Source organism: Dermacentor albipictus, chromosome 9 (assembly GCF_038994185.2).
Source record: "Dermacentor albipictus isolate Rhodes 1998 colony chromosome 9, USDA_Dalb.pri_finalv2, whole genome shotgun sequence".
Taxonomy (NCBI): Eukaryota; Metazoa; Arthropoda; class Arachnida; order Ixodida; family Ixodidae; genus Dermacentor; species Dermacentor albipictus.
The window spans coordinates 107,975,241-107,997,737 of record NC_091829.1 but is presented as its reverse complement, the minus strand read 5'-3'; the positions used below and the strand labels follow the sequence as shown (position 1 = coordinate 107,997,737).

General features: G+C 48.2%; 1 protein-coding gene across 1 annotated transcript in view; it reads left to right on the top strand.

Annotated features, from left to right (window-relative positions):
• Positions 1–4,269: 4,269 nt before the first annotated feature.
• Positions 4,270–22,497, top strand: part of LOC135907217 (mucin-2-like) — a 65,251-nt gene continuing 47,023 nt past the window's right edge. Inside the window, exons 1-5 of the mRNA XM_070526386.1 lie at positions 4,270–4,360; positions 4,643–4,819; positions 4,905–5,097; positions 16,159–16,262; positions 19,159–19,308. Of these exons, the coding sequence (XP_070382487.1) occupies positions 4,270–4,360; positions 4,643–4,819; positions 4,905–5,097; positions 16,159–16,262; positions 19,159–19,308 (715 nt within the window). The remainder of the gene's footprint in view (positions 4,361–4,642; positions 4,820–4,904; positions 5,098–16,158; positions 16,263–19,158; positions 19,309–22,497) is intronic.

Below are 22,497 nucleotides of genomic sequence, written 5' to 3'. Positions count from 1 at the left end.
GACAGGAGAGGCGGCGTCTATTTCACGTCGGGTAATATGTAGGACGTCATCAGAGCGATCGGGCGTGGCCGGACTGCGGAGGTCTTCGTAGGTGGACGTCGCAGCCGTGTTGGGAAGGCGGGGAAATGGCTGGGCAATGCAGCGACTCTTGGCTTCTTCTACCACCGGCATTCGGTAATAATGGCTTGCACATTGGAAGAATTCTTGAAGACAAGGAGGTGGAAGGCATCTTCTGCTATGCCCTTAATGCCCTGTGCAGCTTTATCAGGTTCGGACATTTTCGGATCCACTTTGCGGCACAGAGGGAGCACGTCCTGCATGTGCGTGAGGAAGGTTTCAGTGAACGTCCGGACACGCGAAGCGAAGTATTCTTTGGCGGAGCGCTTACGTCCAAAAGGCTTGCCAAAAAAAATCTTTCAGCTTCTGTTTACAAATGTCCAAGCTGGTAAGTTTCTCCTCGTGGGTCTGAAACCATACGAGGTAAAATATCAAGTTAGGGAGCAGCATGGTCTGATCCCAGTGGTTGCTGGAGCTAACCCGCTCATATAGTTGAAGCCAGTCTTCAACATCAGTGTCGTCGATGCCAGAAAAGTTTCCTGGGTCGCGGAGTTGTGCTAGAATGACGGTGGACGTGGGTGCCAACGGGCCGGAAGCATCCTCGCCATGTGCTTGCATTCTAGATGAAGCCAAGGAGCGCCCGATGCGTAAATCCATCTTGATAATGATCCCGCAACCTCCACCAAAAAAGTTACGGGGTTAAAAACAGTCAGACGGATATTTATAAAATATGTACAATAATCGTAGAGGCTAACAAGATGATAGACAGCGCGCGAAGTCCAGAGCGTCGTCTTCTTCCGACCAAGCTGACAACAGCTTCGTCATCAGGGTGCCACAGTATATATATACATATATATATATATATATATATATATATATATATATATATATATATATATATATATATATATATATATATATATATATATATATATATTGTTTCCTGTAGATGGAGCCCAATACTATAAACACTTTATTTACAGGGAAGCTAACGGCAGGCCAAAATTGTGAGGCTATATCAATTGGGCCCACGTCGTCTTCTTCCTCCCGAATGCAGCGTCACTGTGGCGGCTGTTCCGTAGCATCACCCCCGGCGGTAGAAGCACCGTCCCAGTGCTTAATCTACATATCCGCTGTGAAAGGTGTCTGGTATGGCTTTAGTCTCGCCATGTGAACGATGTCGCAGCCGACGATGACGCTGACAGGTCGGCGGGGATGACTTCATACGTGACATCGGTCACTTGTTGCACTACATGGTATGGACCAGTGTAGCGCGACAGCAGCTTTTAGGAAAGGCCCACACATCGAATGGGTGACCAGAGAAGCACCAGAGAACCCGGAGTGAAGTGCACGTCGCGATACTGGCAATCATAGAGGCGTCTCTGATGCTCCTGTGAGGCCTCGAGACGGGTGCGGGTGAGCTGGCGCGCGTGGTCGGCGTGTGCGATCGCGTCGCGGGCGTATTGTGTGATTGAACGTGTTGCCGAGGGCAACAAGGTGTCCAAGGGAAACCGGGTTCTCGGCCATATAGGAGATAGAATGGTGAATACCCAGCGGTGTCGTGACGCGATTAATTATACGCGACCGTTACATATGGTAAGTGAAGATCCCAGTCGTAGTGGCTGGTCGCAACGTACTTTGAAAGCATGTCGATGATGGTCCGGTGAAGGCGATCCGTGAAGCCGTTGGTCTGTGGGTGGTAGGACGTGCTGAACTTGTGCTTTGTCCAGCAGGAGCGGAGGATGTCCTCGACAACTGCCACAGAAAGCTACGGCCACGGTCAGTGACTAATTGGCGCGAAGCACCATGCACTAATATACAACAGAAATTCAGCAACGCCAGTAACACAACTTGTCGGAAGGGCTCTGTTGATTGGGTACCGTGTAGCATAATCAGTAGCGACGGCGACCGATTTATTTCCGGAGCCCGTGAGAGGAAACGGTCCAAGAAGGTCTAGACCAACACGGAAAAAGGGTTCCGGTGGGATGTCGATCGGCTGGAGACTTCCAGCTGGAGGTGTGGCGGCTTCTTCTAGCGCTGACAGGGCTCACAAGCGGCAATGTAGCGCCGCACGGAGCGGGCGAGACCCGGCCAAAAGAATCGACGCACACGGTCGTATGTGCGAGAGACTCCCAAGCGTCCAGCCATGGGAGCGTCGTGAAGTTGTTGGAGGACAGTCGAACGCAGGTGTGATGGAATTACGAGCAGAAGGTCAAGGCCGTGTGGATCGAGATTGCGGCGGTATAATGTGCCCTCCTTATGGAGAAACATCCGGAGAGCGGCGTCGCCAGGCGTTGACTCCAGATGGTCGACGAGGGCTCGTAATGAAGGATCGCGGCGTTGCTCGTTGCCGATTTCAAGCAACTGGGACACAGAGAAAACGCAAGCGATCGCGTCCGAACAGCCGGCTCGTCAACGGGGTAGCGGGACAAACAATCGGCATCCTGGTGCAAGCGTCCCGTCTTATATACCACGGAGAAGGTATATTTTTGCAGGCGTAACGCCCAGCGAGCGAGTCATCCCGTGGGGTCCTTGAGTGAGGATAGCCAGCAGAGCGCGTGGTGATCAGTGACGACACAGAAGGGGCGTCCGTACTAGTATGGACTAAACTTCGCAACAACCCACACAAGAGCGAGGCACTAGCGCTCTGTGATTGAATAATTGCGCTCAGCGGGTGATAGAAGTTGGCTGGCATAGGCTATAACGCGGTCATATCCAGGCTGGCGTTGTGCTAACACTGCTCCTATGCCGTGGGCACTGGCATAAGTTCGAACTTCCGTTGAGGCAGACTGGTCAAAGTGGGCCAGAATCGGAGGTGTGGTAAGGAGAGCAGCGAGCTGCGAAAAAGATGTGGCATGGTCAGTTCCCCAAGAAAATGGGGCGTCTTTCTTCAAGAGGTCGGTAAGGGGACGTGCGGTAGTCGCAAAATCGTTCACAAAGCGTCGGAAATAAGAGCACAGCCCTACGAAACTACGAACGTCCTTGGTAGACTTCGGAACAGGGAAGTTCGTAACGGCGCGAATTTCGTCCGGATCAGGTCGCACGGCTCTGGCGTCCACGAGGTGTCTTAAGTACGGTGATTTGGCGGTGAGCTATGTGACATTTTAACGAGTTCAACTGGAGACCGGTGCGGCAAAACACGTCAAGAATCGCTGAAAGACGGTCTAGATGCAAGTCAAACGTGGGCAAATAAACGATGACGTCGTGCAGATAGCACAAGCAGGTGGACCACTTGAACCCGTGAAGCAAAGAGTCCATAATTCGTTCAAAGGTGGCGGGCGCGTTACAGAGACCGAAAGGCATCACCTTGAACTGATAAAGGTCATCAGGGGTAATAAATGCAGTCTTCTCTCGGTCCATGTCGTCGACGGATATCTGTCAGTAGACGGACCATAAGTCGGTAGAAGAAAAATAGGTAGCACCGTACAAGCAGTCTGGAGCGTCATCAATACGTGGCAAAGGATACACGTCCTTTTTTTATTTTGTTCAGGTGGCGATAATCTACAGAGAAACGCCCCGTGCCATCTTTTTTTTTTTGACAAGTACGACGGGAGCAGCCCAGAGACTACAGGAAGGCTCGATAATGTCCCTTGCAAGCATCTTTTTGACTTCCTGTTGGATAAGAGCTCGTTAGGACTCGGAACCACGATATGGACGTATGGACGTTGGTGAATAGGGTTCGCATCGCCAGTGTTTATGCGATGGGTTACGACGGACGTTTGACCTAAGGGTCGATTGTCAAAGTCAAACATGTCGCGATAGCCGTCAAGAACGCGGCAAAGGGCTTCCGCTTGAACAGGTGTAAGTTCAGAGGAGACCATCTGCTCAATGTAGACATCAGTACCGTGTGATGACGTCACGATATTGGCTGAGCTGGGACGATCTTTCACTGTGAATGGCTCGATCTCATCATCCGAACTTGTGTGGTTAGCGCGAAATTGACAAGGGGAAGGCAGGTGCGGTTGCCAGTAATTGTAAGCACAGTGTGCGGCACGGTAACACGATGTGTAAGTATAACTGCCGGAAATGGTGGACCACGTAATTACCGTCAGGTACAGCTGGTGAGGACAACAAGTCGACGTGTGTCACAGATTGAGGCGGTAGGCGAATAAAATCCATGCAACTCAAACGGCTTGGAGGCGGGTCCACAGGGTCGGCAAGAAGAGGCAAGTCAAGGCGAAGTAAGCCGGCCAAACAGTCAATGATGGCGGAATGATTTGCAAGGAAATTCGGACTGAGAATGAGTTTGTGAGGGCAATGCTCGATGACGGTGAAGAGAACGACGGTTTGTCTCCCAGCAGTGGTGAGTCGGGCAGAGCACATGCCAACAATAGCTACAGTCCCTCCGTCGGCGATTTGTACAAATTGGTTGGGGCGAGCGTCAGAACTTTCTTGAGCCGACGGCGAAGAGCAACACTCATAATGGACACATGCGCCCCAGTGTGAATCAACGTGCACACAGGAACATTGTCGACGTGAACGTCCAAAAGATTCTTGTTCGTGGGTAAGGTGAAGCGAGGATTTCGTGCCAATGTCATCTTTGCAGCTTCACCTCCAGAAGCTGCACTGTCTAGTTTTCCGGTAGGGGGTGCGGCGAGTAGGCCGGAGAAGGAGCACGGTGTGACGGGGGCGAACGAGATTGGCAACGGGAGCGAGAAGGCGAGCGGGAGTAGCGGGGTCGTGTCAAAGGTGTCGCAGGGCCAGATGATGGAGCGGGCATACAAGGGGGAAAGGAAAAGGACGCTCAAGAGGGGCGAGGGTGGTAATCAGGAGAATAGCGCATCGGAGAAGTCCAGCGGCGGCGGCAGTGGCGAGCGACGTGTCCAATGCGTCGGCAATTAAAACAGATCGGCTTGTCGTCCAGGGTACGCCATTCGGAGGAGTTGCGCTGTCCTTAAGAGGAGTAAGAAGAGCGCGGTGGGGACGTGCGTGGAGAAGGAGGTTCCGAGCGCACGGAACGAATGGATTGCTGGCCGACGTTGGACAACTCTTGACGGACTATGGCCTGGATCAAGGAGATTGTCACCGGAGACTGATCAGGTGACGGGAAAGAAGGGGCCGTCGGTTGTGCCGCTTCGACCTCATGATGAATGATGCGGGCCAAGTTGTCACATCGCGACGGCTGGTGGAAGAGGCCGTCACAGGATGACATAGCAGCTGTGTTGGGAAGTCGCGTGATGCGCTGGAATACCCGGCGGCTTTTAGTCTGCTCAAGGCGGCAGCACTCCATGAGGGTCGCATCGATGCTGGTGACGTTCGTAAACACCAGTAAATTGAACATGTTCCTGTGGGTGGGCAGCGCAACCCGGATGAAGGACGAAAGGAAGTACACAACACGAGCGCAGACTAACAACTGGTTTATTATTTCAAGCAACGTACTACAATATACAGAAAATGTAAACACGTGTAAAATGACGTTTACAAGGGTGTTAGCCTATCTTGCCATTCAAAAAATCAGCTTCTTTATCCTGTAGAGTGATATAAGGCTGGCTGACGCATGCGCCTGAGTTCACATGCATGAAGTAGGCCTCTACAATCTCGCGGTTAATTTGATGCATATTTTTATACAGTATTTCCGTTTGTTCAAACATGGGTTTGCATGAGCAAACTCTACAATGCGCGGCCAGACTCGAACCTGTTTCATTCCTGATCGCGCCTTGGTGCTCCCTAAGGTGGATGTTAAGGCAGCGTCCCTTCGTCCGGGTTGCGCTGCCCACCCACAGGAACATGTTCAATCACTAACTCACCCAGCTCGCCGTCTTAATTCAGTAAATGAAGGCGTCGTCAGCAATGCCTTTGAGGGCGTGATTAACCTCATCGTCCTCAGACATAGTCGGGTCAGTCTTGGCACAAAGGGCCAAGACGTCGAGAATGTAAGACACGTAGGACTCGGTCAACGTCTGTACACGTGTGGCAAGGGCTTTCTTGGCATTGACTTGGCGACCAAACGGACTGCTAAAAAGGTCGCGGAACTTCTCTTTGAAGAGATCCCAGCTCGAGATCTCCTCTTCGTGAGTTAGGAACCATGCAAGTGGAGCTCCGTCGAGGTAGAAAAGAACGTTCGCAAGCATAATAGTCGGATCCCACCTGTGACTGGTGCTGACACGTTCGTATACGCGGAGCCAGTCGTCAACATCAGGACTGCCGACTCCGTTGAAAACACCAGGATCCCGAGGGGGGGAAACGGCGACGTAGGTAGGGGCTGCAGGCGGAGACGGTTGCGTAGATGAAGTGCCACCTGCAGGAGCCGAAGTTGCACTGTCGCCGTTGCGACCGCTGCGAAGCTCCATGATGAGTACGGGGAACGTCCTCCTCCGCCAAATTAATGTTACGTGTAGCTGAAGTCCAATGCTATATGCAAGTTACTTACAGGAAAGCTAACGGTAGGCAAAAATAGCGACGCTATATCAAGCGGGCCCACGTCGTCTTCTTCCTCCTTAGTGCAGCCTCACTGTGGCGGCTTTTCTGTAGCACTATATATATATATATATATATATATATATATATATATATATATATATATATATATATATATATATATATATCTTGTTTCCCTACATCAGGCCTTGAAAATTCTGGAGTTGATTCGGTTGCCGGTTACGCGGAAGTTCATTTCCTGCTCGTGGTGGTCACATCCGGTGCATTTCATGTCTATGTGTCGTAATAGAAGCATTCGATTTCGTCTATCTTTATCCTATGTAACGTGTAAGCTGGTCCCATGCTTATGTTGTCTTGTTTTTCTCAATACACACACTACCTGACGTCTCATATTTCCAAGCGTTTTCTCGTATATTGGCCTTTGAGGCACTGTAAAATTTCTGTACCAGCATTCAATGTTTGCCTCCTTAGAATGCTGTGTTATCTATCGTTGCGAATAAACAACTCTTTAGACCCCGGCAGACGTCGTCAATATCCATGTCATCACGGTTTGCTGGGGCTTCAACGTCGAGGCGGTGTCATCACATGTCTTCCTGTTTTGCATATTTTGTGGCTTACTGGGATACATTTAGCGATAAGAGTGGTTTTTGCAATATTGTAGCATGCTAACTTACTCAGACACCTCAAAATATTTTTTCTCTTCAGTGAGACGGCTACAACGCAGAATCGCATAGAATACTAACAGGGATATACGCAAAGGCTCTTGTGCAAGCGCTCTTCTCTGTCGCTGTTATTGATTCTTCGTCTATTTCTGCGCTGTATTTGCTTTAACATGCATCGCCAACTGGTCCTTGACAGCGAGTGCAGGTATAGCCTTTCTAGAAACTGGGCTAGACACACGGGTTTGGAGGTGCCACAACGTTGCGAACTTGTTTGTATATGTGCACCTTCTGCTCATATCGTCGTCGTCATCATTCGTCAGCCCTTTTCCTCTCCGTCCTTCAGTGTAGAGTAGTAAGTCAGAGAAAGCTATAGCTTATGCCGACCTCACTGCCTCTCTTCGAATAAATGACCAACCAACTGGCCCGTTCTTGTAACTTCTATTGGAAATGAGGAAAACGATGGCGTGCGGTGCACGGCCCCGAACTAAGGGCGCTAGTTTATGCAGTACCTCCCCAACTCGGGAAGGGTCAGACGTCCAGGTATGATCAACGACCTTTTCGATGCACTTTACTAGAGCCGAAGCGCTCCCGGTCATCTTGCCCGGGGCCTTCGGTGATGGAGAAAGTCCGTACCAAACGCGGCTTTGTGTCGACCGCCATTGGCAAGGCACGACCTTTGCTATACGCTCCCCAATCCCTCAGTCACGTCCCCCTTTACCCTTCCCCCTTTCAATAAAGTTTATCACCACCACCACCCCAAGCACATGGTTGCCCCATTGACTACGCTCCACCAGTACCTGAACCCCGTTGAGTAGAAGCAAACACGAGCCTCTTGACAAGACACGGTAGGGGTTACAAAGCGGGCGGGTGGATTCTTTGTTTATAAATGTGATGCTTAGCATTTGTTGTTTGACGAATCCTTGATGGCGACGAAACGCACTCCTTGTATTCCTGAAGGAAACTCTTTAGCCGTTCTTGCTTTTGTTTAAGACATACTAATATCAAAAATTGTTCGTGAGCCTCACTGAGGGTTCGACGGAATTCGAAAGGACAAGCGCATTGCTGACTGATTTAACGTTTTGGTGCCCTTGTTCAGGGACGTTTTATATTCTTGGCTGAAGTTTGTCAACAATATTTGGGCTCTTCCTCGGCGCAATTGCACGATCCTCCATGCGACGGCAATTTCACCTTCGAGCAGCTCTTGCTGGTCCCCCTCGACAATTCTTTCTGTGTCTCCAGTGTCTCCTGCACGAACAGAAACCATGCTGGCTCGTGGCGGCATAGTGACTTGAACTTCAAGCACACTCAAAACACGGCGACGCAGGAAACTCTGTGGTAGTATCCTTGGTCCTCAGAAAAACATACAGGCTTGGAGGTGAAATCAATGATTGCGCCGTGCTGATCGAGGAAATCTTTAACGAGCAATACGTCTCGTGAACTCTGCTGCAAAATAACAAAGGTCTTAGGGTAAACCCGGTCATGAACGGTAATTCTTGCGTGCAGAATTGAGGGCCTTCGCATGCGGTCTTCATTTGCTTCTACTAGGCAGTCAATTGTTAACTGATGACAGAGTAGGCGGCTCCTGTATAAACTAGAGCGGAGACGTTGTGGCTGTTAATTAGCATGTCGAGGTCAGTAATCCTTTGTCTTGTATTGCTGTTAGATGGCGGCTTCGGGTCACGGGTGTGTCGCGTTGTTGCAGCGATGTTATGTCGTGTCATCAGGACGTCTTATGGCGGCGTTTTCTTGACCTCGAGCCTTCTTTCTGGTGGCGTCGTAGCGTCGCTATGTCGTTGAGATGTATGGTGCAGCGTCGGTGTCGGTCGCGGAGGATCTTCGGCGCATCGATGAACAACCACACCTCCATCGGTTGCTGCTTTGAGTTTTCTGGGTAGGGGTTAAAAAACGGGCACGGGTTGGGCCAGAGTACTGTGTGCTCTCTAAGGACAGGTAGCTGCCTGGCGACGTTAAACGAGAAGGTCGGCGAGGTCACCAACTAGTCGTTGCGAGGTAATCAGCGTTTTCTTGAGGTTGTTCGCCTAGTGGTGTACGGGGAACGTTGACGGTGAACCTTAGTTGTTCCACGTCGACGTGTGGGCATCGGCGTTGGACGTGCCCGCTTCACCGAATTGATAGTAAAGGGGCTGTGGTCAGAGGTGCGCCATGTGTCTGTCTCGCCCGGAGTGTTAAGCGCACTGACAGGCGGGCAGTCTGGTGGCGGCGGCAGACAACAGAACTGCAGCGTTGTAGGGTCCTGCCGCGGAGATGGAGGGGCAACCTGGTAGTCGCTGACGGCGGCGTAGATCAGCGATTTTTGATGGGGTGGCGGCGATTCGGGCTATCCTTCGGGAACTCCAAATCACTGCTGGGTTTCATTTCGCATAACGTCAGTGATCGAGGCCACCTCAAGCTGCGACACTGGGACCTCCCTCTGTATCTCCTCGAGCTCTGATATTGCTATTGATATTGATCTCATTGTCTCGGACAAGTAGACGCTACAAATTCCATAGACCTCTTATTTCGGCGAAGCCATGTAGCGATCATATAGCCTTGTGCGCATTTCTAGCGCCTTTTCGATTTGCCGTGGCTTGCCGTGGCTTTGCCGTGGCTTGCCATTTGCCGTGGATTTGCCGTGGATTTGCCGCATCGAAATTCCGCGACTGTCTTGGCAGGAATGCTAACTAGTACGGTGAACAGCCCTTGGTTCAAAGCCCTGATCAGGAAACGAGGCTTCATCTGGCATGTCAGTCAGCCTGATGAAGCAGGGGGTAACCTCTTCAGTGAAGGTAGCTACCTCTTCGCTGCTCAGCCGCTTTCGACTTTCTAGCAGAATTTCACTTATTTCTCTCCATACGGCCCTCGTAAAGGTCTGAAGGAAGCTGTTGCGAATTAGGTCTCATGACGTTACGCATGACTCACAGTTCTCGAATAATGTCCGAGTAGCGTCTTCCAAAAAGAAATGGGTATGCCGTCACTTGTCATCTCAGTTCCAGTTGTTGAACGTCGCGGCCCTTTCCTAAATATCGAGCCAAATGTCTGAGTTTTCAGTCGATGATCAGCGGAACGTCAATGATTCCCTTGGTTGCTATTGCATAACTAGTGCAGACGACGGTGCGGCGATCATTGCACCTGTTTACTTGGCCATGAGCTTCCTTGTATAAGGTATCACTACGAACTTCAGCGGCAATCGTTGTAGTCTTTGGCTAGCTCGCGGCGCCTTGGTGATGTGGACGATGTCTTCACGACTAGGGCATGCAGGGGGGCCCGTTACAGAAGGAAGAAGCGCCTCTACCAGACGTCACGTTATAGTGATGGTGAAGAACCAGAGTGGCACTACGAACTTCACCAAACTATTGGGCGAACCTGAGCCCAGAAAAATAAGTAACACTTGCCACAATGATAGTGGAAATCCCTCTCGAAAATCGATGAAATCTAATCTGGGGGTGAAGCGCGTTGGCTTGTGGACATGACTCGTCGAAGTTTTCAGTTTATTCGTTAATGCACGCGTGCCTTCCAAAAATTACTAAACAATTCATCTTGCTCACAGAATCTCGTAACACAGGATTTGGGGACGACAGACAATGGATAGAACCAGCAACAAATTTTGACAAGCTTCGAATTGAAGAAAGCGCATCTTACACTGAGCGATGAATTTTACCATTTATTAGAAGGGAACCGCGGTCACCGGTAAAAGACAAGCAAGTACTAGGGTCAATACAGTCTGTCTAGGTCCCTGCAATCTGGGCCATCACCAGCTCGCCGGTGAACGGATAAATCAGTATGCGTTGGATCAGCTCCATGGTGGCGTACCACGATAAAGCTCCAGATGAGGCCTGCACTTCTGCCGCAATATTATGAACGAGCACATCTGGTTGGCCCGTACATTTACTAGAGCACTGCCATAAGGCACATCACTTTTTTTTATTACAAAGCTGATGGCTGTAGAAAAACATATAGCGGGACGGTTCAGAAAATGCTCAATGCCATGGCGGCGAAACTTGAGTCTTTATGCGAAATCTTCCACGTCAGTGGCTGCAGAATTGGTGAGCCGTCTCCATGGACTCATCGGGAGTAACCGCAACGCTCAGTCATGTAGATCCCCAGGTTTTTACAAGGAGATGCACGACTGACACCGGAGATCCGCATCAGCCCCTATGGTTTGATATGACCGAGAGCGCATCGTACCTCCAGAATCTCGGGATTTCATCTTCATTTCCTGGGAACCCAAACCCCCGATGCCAGCGAAAGCCGAGCCGTACAGCTTCGTAAAATGCGCATGAGTTTGATTCCATACACATAGCAGCTACATGCACCAGCGATGGTGCCTGTGTTTTCCTAAGTGACACTTGGAAACCAACACGCGCATTGACTCTGACAAGCAGGGGCAATCCGCCCGTGGCGAGCTACGGAGCTGCGTCCAGCCCTGGATAATCCTTGACGCGAGCTGGCATGGCGCTGTCCGGAACTCGTGGAGCGAATGCAGCACAGCGAAGGCGCCACAACCTCTAACAAATTGTGTCCACACACGTCCCCGCACTTGTTCTTTCCAAAGGGGTGCTACGTGCTAGCCTCAAGAGTTGGGTGACCCACCCACCCACACACACACACACAGACACACACACACACACACACGCACACACACACACACACACACACACACATACACACACACACACACACACACACACACACACACACACATGCTCGCAGGCAAAAGTCTGCACACCTGCTTTAAAGTACTAATACTGAGGAAGAGGTTTTATACAAAGCACAAGGTTAAGAACTGACTGATTCTCAAATATATCAAAAGAAAAGCACACACACGCATTACTGCAGTATGCGCATTACATTAACAGAGACCTCGGCTGCTTCACTAGCACACAGTGCAGGGGTATCCATTTAATGAACATACCTTGTATGTTCATACAAAAGGTTTAGAAATACAAAACCTTCAAAACTACCACCCAACCGGCGTCCCTGCATCTGGCAGCAGTAGACCATTCCCACATGAAAGTTTGAAAGCTATGGAGGCCGCTTCTGGTGCAGCACGTCAAGAACGTGTTGGGACTGGAGGGATGAGCCTACCAGGAGGCCCGGAGAAGAGCCTGAGTTTCTTTGGGGCTATCAAGCGTTATTGTTTTCCCTGTCTAAACTACACAATGTAGTGCGTGATTTCAGGGTGAGAGGGAGAGAGCTCAGTTTTCTGAAGCATGGTTCAGGAGCTGAATGGTCCCAAAGTGGGAACAAGGAGCAGGCCAGATAAAGCTTACTTAGAGTATACCAGCGCTTAACAATTAGTGTGTTAAATTCAGTCGCGCAACCTTCTGCATTCTGTATTCAAAGTAACATAGCGAACAACGGCTGCAGCATGAATCATGAGCGTTCTCATCGTGCAGCCATGTCCTCCTAATGCATTCAGGATTGTGACAATATTTAGTGTAAAGAATATTCGCAATACGTCAGTTAGGGGTAACATTGCAGTACCCGTATTTGTGATCGCGTTAAGTAATTGAGTTCTCCCCAAATAATATTTGCGCTTAAATACTCACTCAGTACGCATTCAGTGTACATGGTTTCAGTACAATTCATGCTATATTAAACAAAACTTGTCTAATGAATACCTTGTGATTGCACTACTGTCTACTGTATATCTCTGCTAATGAGAAGTTAAAACGGATCTATTTGCTCACGGTTTTCATGAATGTTCTTTCCAGCTTCTGACAGGTAAGCTATATATATAGCTTAGGACTTGTTGAGTCCAAACGTTTCCTTTTTCTATGAATGCAGCTGCAGAGCACGAAAACAAGCTTGCAGTGTTTCGAACGCTGTCGTTATAATCATAGTCTGACACAATATCCATTGTAGGTAAACATAAAGCCTTATTTCTACTTAAGTCCTAATCTTATCACACATTGCTCGAACATCAAAATTTACTTTAAAACCATCCCATGAAAACATTTTGAATGCACTTGAGAGAATATGCTTGCGTCGGCAGGTACTAAACGTTAGCTACTATGCTGAGAAACAACTGCACTGCGAGAATGATTTCAGTTCTTTCAATGCTGGCCTAATTTGTTCCTTTCAGAGGGATCGTCTAGTTGTATACCGACAGCTTTATGCCGGTTGTATTAATAGAGCAGGGTGGTATGGCAGTTTTCATAGAAGAACACCTTATGTATAAGAATAGAATAAGATTTGCCTCCTAGTGCCCATGCCTGAATAATTCATTTGCACTTGAACTAATAAACTTACGATACTCATCTTAGGGTAATTTTGGTCAAATCAAAAATACATCGCTGGGCTGGTCAAATATCTCCTAGTTTAAGCCAATTTACGTCCACTGTAGGATGAAGTCCTCCCCCAGAGATATTCAGCTACCCATGTCTTGTCCCATCGGACGCACTCTGACTTCAGCAAATCTCCTAATTTCATCACATCACGCCACTTCGTTCCCTGCCGTCTCCCACTAAGCTTCCCTATCCATAACACCCATTCTATAATTGTAATATAGCATCGCTTACCTTTCCCTACTCATGTCTTGCAAAATTAAACGTGCCCCTAACGTCAGAATTAATATTGGCTACCCCCTTTCCCCTCTAATCCACACCGTTGCCTACCCGCCTCTTAGCATCAAACCTATTACGTTTTGTTCCATAGCAATTAGCGCGGTCTCATAACTTCGCGTGTTTCTTTGTTAACCTCCCGCCTTTTTCTCTCATGTTACCAATGGTAGAAAGCAACGGTTGCACAGATTTCTTTTCGAGTACAATGTAAGGTCGTGGTCATGACTGAGCCATACCTAACGCATGTGCTGCAACCCATTCTTATCCTTCTAGAAGTTTGTTTCTCAAGATCAGCTGTCATGCTCGAGCAATGATCACGTCCTCATAACCGGATCCTTCCGGTTCATGAGAGCGAGAAAAAGAAAACGATTTGGGTAGTAGCACCCGCCATGACGCGCGCTCTGAGGCAGGCAGGTGAGCGCACGCCTCCTCTCTAGCCCGGCCGTGGCTACGCCAAGCTGACCGCGCGGTGACCGAGCGCGTAAACCACCCGGGCCCCATCTTGTAGGTCCTCTTCGGTGGGTGCAAAGCCTTGGCGAGCCATGATCGCAGTGAACGCATGTGCGCATTCTAGCAAACGTAAAGCTAGAGATCACGTTATCTCAAATTACACAGGCGTGTTCAGGCGAGACAGAGCAGAAGCATTCGCTCCCACTCTGTATTCGCTTATCACGCCTGCAATGTGACAGCGAGTTTTCGTGCTCATCGAGCAAGCTCGGTTCTTGTTTGCCTGCGCGCACGTGACACCATGCTTGGTAATTGAATCAGCGAATCTTTACTGCAATTTCTGGGACGTGTAACTAATAAAACAGCGAACCTCACTATGTGTGGTTGTCGAATACTGAGCTATTACTATCTACGCTGTGCCTTTCGAGCGAAAGCGCAAATAATTCTTTTTTTTTTAGGTTAACAGGATTTTTTGATATCACGTATATCATATAGCAGATATCTATTCATTCAGCTGGATTATGCAGACAGGTGGACAATATACTGAAAACAAAATTCATACCTGACAAATAAACAAAAATTTCACTTATCAACTCTGTGTTAATGACAAATTGAAGCCAGTGATTTCAAGGCAGACTGAATGGGTTTCGAATTTTGAAAATAGCACCGGTCTTGATATAAGCGCAGACAATTTCACTATCAAGATTCGCTGCTTTTTCTTTTAGTTTAAAAAAAAATGACTTTATGCAAAAATTATTGGAACAAGAACGCATTTCATCCCACACTGTTGGAACACACATATAGAAACTGATGTCATGCCCATATTTTGTCCTAAGCATATATGACGTTTGAAGTCACCGGCTACAATTCGTCATTTGCAGTATTTGCTGAGAAGTAATAATTTTAAGTGTGAACGAGCGAAACAGGGTTATTAGATATTCATTTCGATTTCCTGGGAAGACATTGTCCTCCTCTAAGTGACCAACATCAAGAAGTGGAATTGTGCTACATTCCAAGTTTGATTTGTAAAACTTCTTTTATTAATAAAAATGAAAACAGAGTCAGGAGCGGCGTAGCCTTCTAGATGTTTTTCCGTTTCACAGAGGTAACCACAGCTGGAGCGTCAGTTTGGGCCCCACCTACCCTTTCTTGGAGTGATCCGGATCACACAAGCATCTTATTATTTACTATAATTATGTTTCACTTCCGTTTTTTTTAATTTCTAATGCGCGATCGCAACAGTTTACCGACACAGTTCATCTTTTACGGTTATACTTTGATTCGAAGCCTGACCTGGCTATTCAATCAGTTTAGGAAGAAGATATTGAAGTATTTCCGCTCAATATACGTGCGGCAAAGTTATATGTAATCCAAAAGTTACGATACTAACTCAGAATTATTAGTAAGATTTCTTTTTTTGTAACTGTGTCAGGCGGCTGTATAATGTCCTTGAAATGTACATACACAGAATTTGTTTTCCTGGCATTGACCCGTGGTGTTATAAATTGTAGGATAAGAAAACTTGGTGACACATGGGCGACGAAAAAGCACATATCCTTATAGAAATTTCAGATGATATTGAGGGTGGAGTTGACGTCCAGGAGAATAAAAATTAATAATGGGGGAGAGTGAATAATCAAATGGCAGGCAGGAGGAGAGTTCACATTCAGGACAGCAAACGGGGGTAAACGATAACGGTTCTTTCTGCTGAGCTAAAAGAGAACCAATGAAACGCTGCGCAAATCATTCAATGTATAGAACATATCAGATGTGTTTGAATAGAGAAACCGTAAGGAAGGGAAGCGCTGCGGTGGATAGCAGAGAATTGCGCGGTGTGATAAGTTTGAAGGCACAAGACAGCGTCGACTGTCAGAAGACGCAGGTATAAGAAAGAGTAACTGTGAGTGAAATTCATCCCAAGGTGTGCACGACGTATCCCTATGCGATCGCCCTTTCGACCACGGCTATGTTTATCGTTTGAAGCGTCTTAGTGGAATTGTTTTTCGCGCACTGCTGATTGTGAATGCGGAAAATACCATCCAAACTTCCAGCGAGAATTCCGACCCAACGGCGATCATCTTCGGTGTCATCGGTATATGCTGCATCGTCCTTGTTGCCGCTTGCTTCGGCTACCTGTTGCTGGGATCAGCGGATGGTAAGTAAAAAGCGAATTCGTACACGCAATCGCAGTTGAATGGCAGGCAGTCATGGATGTCCTTCAGAATCGCTGGTGATCGCGAATGCCTCGGAAGATTGCCACTGAAAGGAATATATGTGTGAGAGGCTGCTTCAGTGACATTCTCAACGAAGTATGTATATTAACTAAATCAAGGCGTAGCACGTATAGCGAAGAATGTGAGACTAGTTCTCTCAACAAAATTTTTCCCCCTGCCCGTCACTCTCGCCTAGAGCACCATTTACCTGCGACGCCTCCGACACCAGTGGCGTAGCTAATCATCATGCCAACGCTCTGTGAGACGTTTCGTTTCGTAGCTGGCGTGGCGCTGCTACTCCTATCCAGCAGCAGCTGAACGATGTGCCGCGCCGGGCTGAGATGGCGCGCCCGCGTATGAAATGACAACCGTCCGGGAAGTCCAAGCATTGCCCTAAACTTTGTCATTATTTCGAAACAATTACATGGGCACTCCTGGCGCATTTTCCCCGTCACCGTCGATGTCGCCGCGATCTTTTCCCAGTGCAGTCTAAAGGCGATAACACCGTCGCAGCACGTCGTATGCTGTGTGTGCGAGTGAAAGCACGCGGGGATAGCCTACTACCGCGGATCAATATGGCGCGCGCAAAGGAACAAAGCGGAGAGACAAAGCGCTGTTTGCCTTCTCGCGGAATGCCGTCGGCGGTAGCTAGGTAGGGAGGGGGGTGAGGCGTGGTGCTCCGAAAGCAAAAGACGATCGCGGTTCCATCCCGCGCGCGATGTGGCAGAAAGCAGAGTGGCAGCGCGGTAGGCACGGTGGGGGGGGGGGGGGAGTTCGACTTCGCAGAGAATTTCATACTATGCTCGGTCGTGTGCGCCCAACCTTGAAAGGGATCTGCAGGCGGCTCATACCTTTGAGGGCACTAGCCCTTGCGTTGGAGCGATAGACCGCAAGAAGGTCAGTTCACTCACTACAGCTACCACTTCTGCTCACACCAGCGTTTTCATAGCGAGTGCCGCGCCCATCGAGTGCGATGTGTTCATGTTTGCTTGTGCGTGATGAGGCCATGCTTGTTAGATAAGTTAATAAGCGAATGTTTCCAAGCTTACACGGTCGATAATGCTACTATCCTTACTTCATATAGTTGCCTACTAATTCGCTATCGCAATTGATTATTCGCCTTTCGGGTAGAACTGCGCGTTCTTTCTGTCAATTCTTCGCCCTTCGAGCCAAACTGCCAGCTTCAAATAAATTAATCAAATTGCCCGACGGCTGGATTTCAACCGCGGACCTCTAGCACAGAAGCCCGATATTGAAGCTCTTACTGAACAGACGCTCTTCCCCTACATCGGAGTGCATCATATTGCAGTCCCTGTTTTCTTATGCAGATCTCCGGAAATAATTTTAAAAAATTGACACATCGCCATACGTCCAACTTAGAGCCCATCCCTAAGATCCCGCAGCGAAAAAATATATAAACCTCCCAAAACTCCTCCTACTCTCCTCAGTCTAGCGGTGACGTGATAGAGTGCCGTGAGCAGTGACTCCACCCCTATTTCACCTGGACCTCCCTCAGGCAGGCAGTCTTTGATGAACTTAACCTGGAAGTTGAATAACCTTCCAACTTCTTGTTTAGGCTGTCACTTCTTTAGGAAACCATATTGAAAATTTCTAAATTTAAGACAACTCAATTATGATGATTACAATTACAACTCGGAGACAAAGGAACTCGCATCACATTTGCGCAAAACATTTTGCCGGAGATTACATTTTGGACTTACAAATTTATTATATTATGCACCGCTCTCAAATACGCCCATAATTATATGATTAGGACTTTTTAAGAACCCTCGTTAACATTGTAACAATCTCACGTAACCTGTATATTCAGTTTTTTTCTTTCGGCTTAAGATAACAGGTGCAGTCTACATAAACGCAGCGCTTGTTTCTGGTCCAGACTTGCGCGCATCACGAGTAGGCCTAATTTATCTGTCTCTCTCTAAATTGCATCAAATTTGATTAAAACCGATCTAGTGGTTCTCTACTAAAACATTTTATGAGCTTTTCTTCTGTCTGAACAAAAAAAAAAGAGAAATGATTGGTGTTGGCTACGAGTTGAAGGTCCTTTTTAATGAACGAAGCACATGATGGCCACAATATAACGTAAACACGTGTATCGTCTGCAATCATGCTTCAAACAGCACATATAGGCCGAAAGATGTGGAAAAAGAAAGCGTATACAGGGCAAGCGATCATACCGTGGACGTGTCCCGTGTCTTTCGAGGGCAAACCCGCCGTGGTTGCTCAGTGGCTATGGTGTTAGGCTGCTGCGCACGAGGTCGCGGGATCGAATCCCGGCCACGGCGGCCGCATTTCGATGGGGGCGAAATGCGAAAACACCCGTGTACTTAGATTTAGGTGCACGTTAAAGAACCCCAGGTGGTCAAAATTTCCGGAGTCCCCCACTACGGCGTGCCTCATAATCAGAAAGTGGTTTAGGCACGTGAAACCCCATAATTTAATTTTAATTTTTTCGAGGACAAGCGATTGTCCCGTGTTTACTGGCCGTGTCTCCCGAGTACAAAAAATTCTCCCGCGCACCTGTCCCGCGTCTTTTGAGGACAAACAATTTACCCGTGTACTTGTCCCGTAACTTACCAGGACAAGCAATTGTTGCTAATACTTTTCCCCGTGTCTTTAATACCGCGTGCGCTCTTTCAAATACCAGCATTGCACAACTCACCGAACCGTCCACTTCAGCTGCTACTGTTCTCATCTGCCTTAGACGAAGCGAAAATTGAAATGCCTTCGATGGCCTTTTTTTTAATACAGGTAGTAACGTTACACTTAACGCTGACTCGACAAAGAAAGAATTTCCCATTCTCCCTCTGTGGACAGCTGAAGAGCCGGAAGGAGACGACGTTTTCGGTGGCGGCGGTGGTGGAGGTGATGGTGGGGGTGGTGGTGATGTTGGAGGTGATGGAGGTGGTGGAGACGTCTCGCTGCCACCAGATGTGCCCTTGCCACCATTTACAGCTCGGACACCCGGTGAGTGTTCGTCGTCTTGCGCTTCAAATTTATTCTTCCTTTTTAGATGAAGGAAAGAAAAACAAGCAAAAGTACTTAGACGCATATCCATAGAATGGTGGGGTGTCTAAATACTTGTAACTTACATTAGTAAAGCGAAAAACAGTCACTGACAAAACCAATTCTCGCAGAAATGAAACTGTCAGGTACAGTGATTATTAGATATTTAGCATAGCTAGAATAAAAAGAAAGGTCGCTATACCTGTAGATAAAACAGCAGGACCTACCCCTGCCGCGAGCGAAATAACGTACCCGAAAGATATAAATTAGGTATTTCACCACACAGAGACGCTGACAAAGGCTTACACATTCTTTGTGACAACGCGATTGAGCATATCTTGGCACAGGCCTATCAGAAAGCAGTTGTCTAAAGAAACCGTAAAAAGAAGGCAGCTTAACTGCTCGCGTCAGTGGTGGTCAATGCAGATGTTTAAGCTGAACATGAAAGAGTATTTTATAATATTTGGGGTTTTACGTGCCAAAACCACTTTCTGATTATGAGGCACGCCGTAGTGGAGGACTCCGGAAATTTTGACCACCTGGGGTTCTTTAACGTGCACCTAAATCTAAGTACACGGGTGTTTTCGCATTTCGCCCCCATCGAAATGCGGCCGCCGTGGCCGGGATTCGATCCCGCGACCTCGTGCTCAGCAGCCCAACACCATAGCCACTGAGCAACCACGGCGGGTTGAAAGAGTATTTTAAAAGTCGTTAAACAAACAAGGCCAAGTAGCGCTGTCCCCAGTTAAAGCTAGTGAGGCAGCTGAGAGCACCGAGGTTTGATGGACTCCCATCTACCGCAGGTAGTTCACCAGCCTGTCCTGAGGCACATAGAACAACGTTCTCAATAGTTCCTTTACCAATTAACCACCATACGACGGTAGCTTGAGCCGAGACAAAAGCTTCTTCAATATGGACACGCTTGCTTGTTTATCCGGTGATCGCATTTCTGCCCGTTTCCGCTTCTACAACTTCACGCTCATCTGGTATGGAGTTTACATCAGCAATACTTCATCTTTGGCGTTTCAAATGAATGCCGGCATTCATCCGGCTAACGCGCAGAAAGAAAATGTTTACAAGCTGAACCGACAAAACGTATTATTCGTAGGCGGTCATTAGCACACGTTCACTCAAAGTATGGTCAGTATCAGGACTGGCTGGCATTTTATCTCGTAAACTGCGTGTTAAAGAGAATGCACGAAACATAGTAGTAAACCACGTGACTACGCGCCAGCGCACAGCTACGACAGCGCTCTTTAGAGGGCTCGGAGGGAAAGGAAAAATCTCGCCTCAAACGTGTCACCCTGAGCAGCGCCTTGCGTTTGATTAGCCGAATATTGCTGACACATACACGTTATACCCATCACCTTATCCTTATGCTTGTAATCCTTTAAATTTGTGGTGCAAGAAAGAAATATTGCGCAGATCCGAAGCACTATAGGAATGAATGTTATGACAGGAATATTGCGGTTACATAGTTACATGGCATTGTTTCGTGTTCCGTAACGCGGTATCAGGTGGACAAACAAAGTCTTTGTTAACAGAGTATGGATAGTTGGCGAGCATGCGTGTCTGTGACGACAGGAGCGCGATGACGACCCCACTGAAAACGGCCGTATGCTGGAAACACCATCATCTACGCAGGCCCTACGCGAGACTAGGGCATCGTAACTGTCAACTTCTACATAGGTAGTTTACTATGGTAAACGAGAGAAAAACAGATTGCGAGGTCATTGGTTCAACTCAGCTCAAACCACGACAGACACCACATGCCAGTTTCTTAAGACTGTTGAACTTGCTGCATCCGCGAGCTCTGACATTGCAACAGGCACACGGGTGTTCTGAATGTCGTCACGGGCCTCTAACTTGAAAGTTTTCGCATTGGTGAAGACAGCTACCAAGTGTTCCCCGTTCCCGGCCCGTGCCAACAGCAGCCCATATTTTCCTCATGTACACTTTCTTGGCACCTCGGTCAGTCCATGTCTTCGCCGGAACTTGAAGTATAAAAACTTGAGATCCCTTGGCCGCGCTTTTCTCATTGTTGCAACGCACGCTGAGCTCCAAAGCGCGAGTTTGATGATTCTCCGCAGTTGGTATTCGATTCTCTTCATCACAATTCTATTATTTTAAGCAGCGGAGACAGGACCACCATTGCGGGTTATGTCGTTATGAGTACCACGTTGGGGAGCGAAATCGAGAACTTTGCGGTGAATTTTTAGAATCGTTTTTCGATCTCGAAAGGAATGCCCGGCCTCGCTCAATGAAGACATTGCGGGTGGGAGTGAAGGAAGGCGTTCCATTCTCCGGAAAATAAATAAACCATAACACACATGGGCTCGAACCCATTCTGTGTAGGTGGCTGGCCAGCGAAGTTGCAGTATCACCTGATCCAATCGACCAATGTGACTGACGTAGCCTTGATATTGGTCCTGCCGAGTAAGAGCACAACGCCGTTGTGCATAGTGACGTTGCTGTTGCTGCTGCCACTCATCGTTTTCGCGCTGGTATTCAGCAGTCCTATCCATGGCCTCCCCACAGCGCTATCACAACACAAATAAATCATTTACTAGGCGAGTTCCTATATAGATAGGAAAATATAGTGGCGTCAATGCCTGCTTCGTGTGCTACCGTTTTAGCTTCTCAGCAAATGAGGCTTATGTGACCGTAGATTTTGCCAGGAAGCGCTTGCGGAGAACGCTATGCACGAAGGCGAGCGTTCAGTTCTTTCTTTTTCTTTCCCTTGCGCGGCCACCACCGCTGCCGCGGATGCACGGAGGCGAGCGCCATCTGGTGGTGCTGCAAATAACCCAGCGGGGCAAGGCAGCGCGCCTTCTGCTGTGATTAGTTTTCTCTCTACGAATTCGAAGAAATCCCGGGATGTTAGTCATATGCAGCTTCGATGTAAAACACGATCGAAATGTGGCAGACATGAAAGATGGTTGGCGAAACGAAGTGGAGATATGCTTAAATATTAAAGGCAAAATTATCAATCAAGATGTCAGCCAGTAATGATGGGGCACCGTGTATACAGTAGACACACTACTAAGGAAATAACTAGCCCGTGTCAATTGTTTCATTCGGTGAAGGTCATTAGGTTTTATTATGACTACCGCTACTCGCTCATTAATGCTGCAGAATTCGTCAATGTTG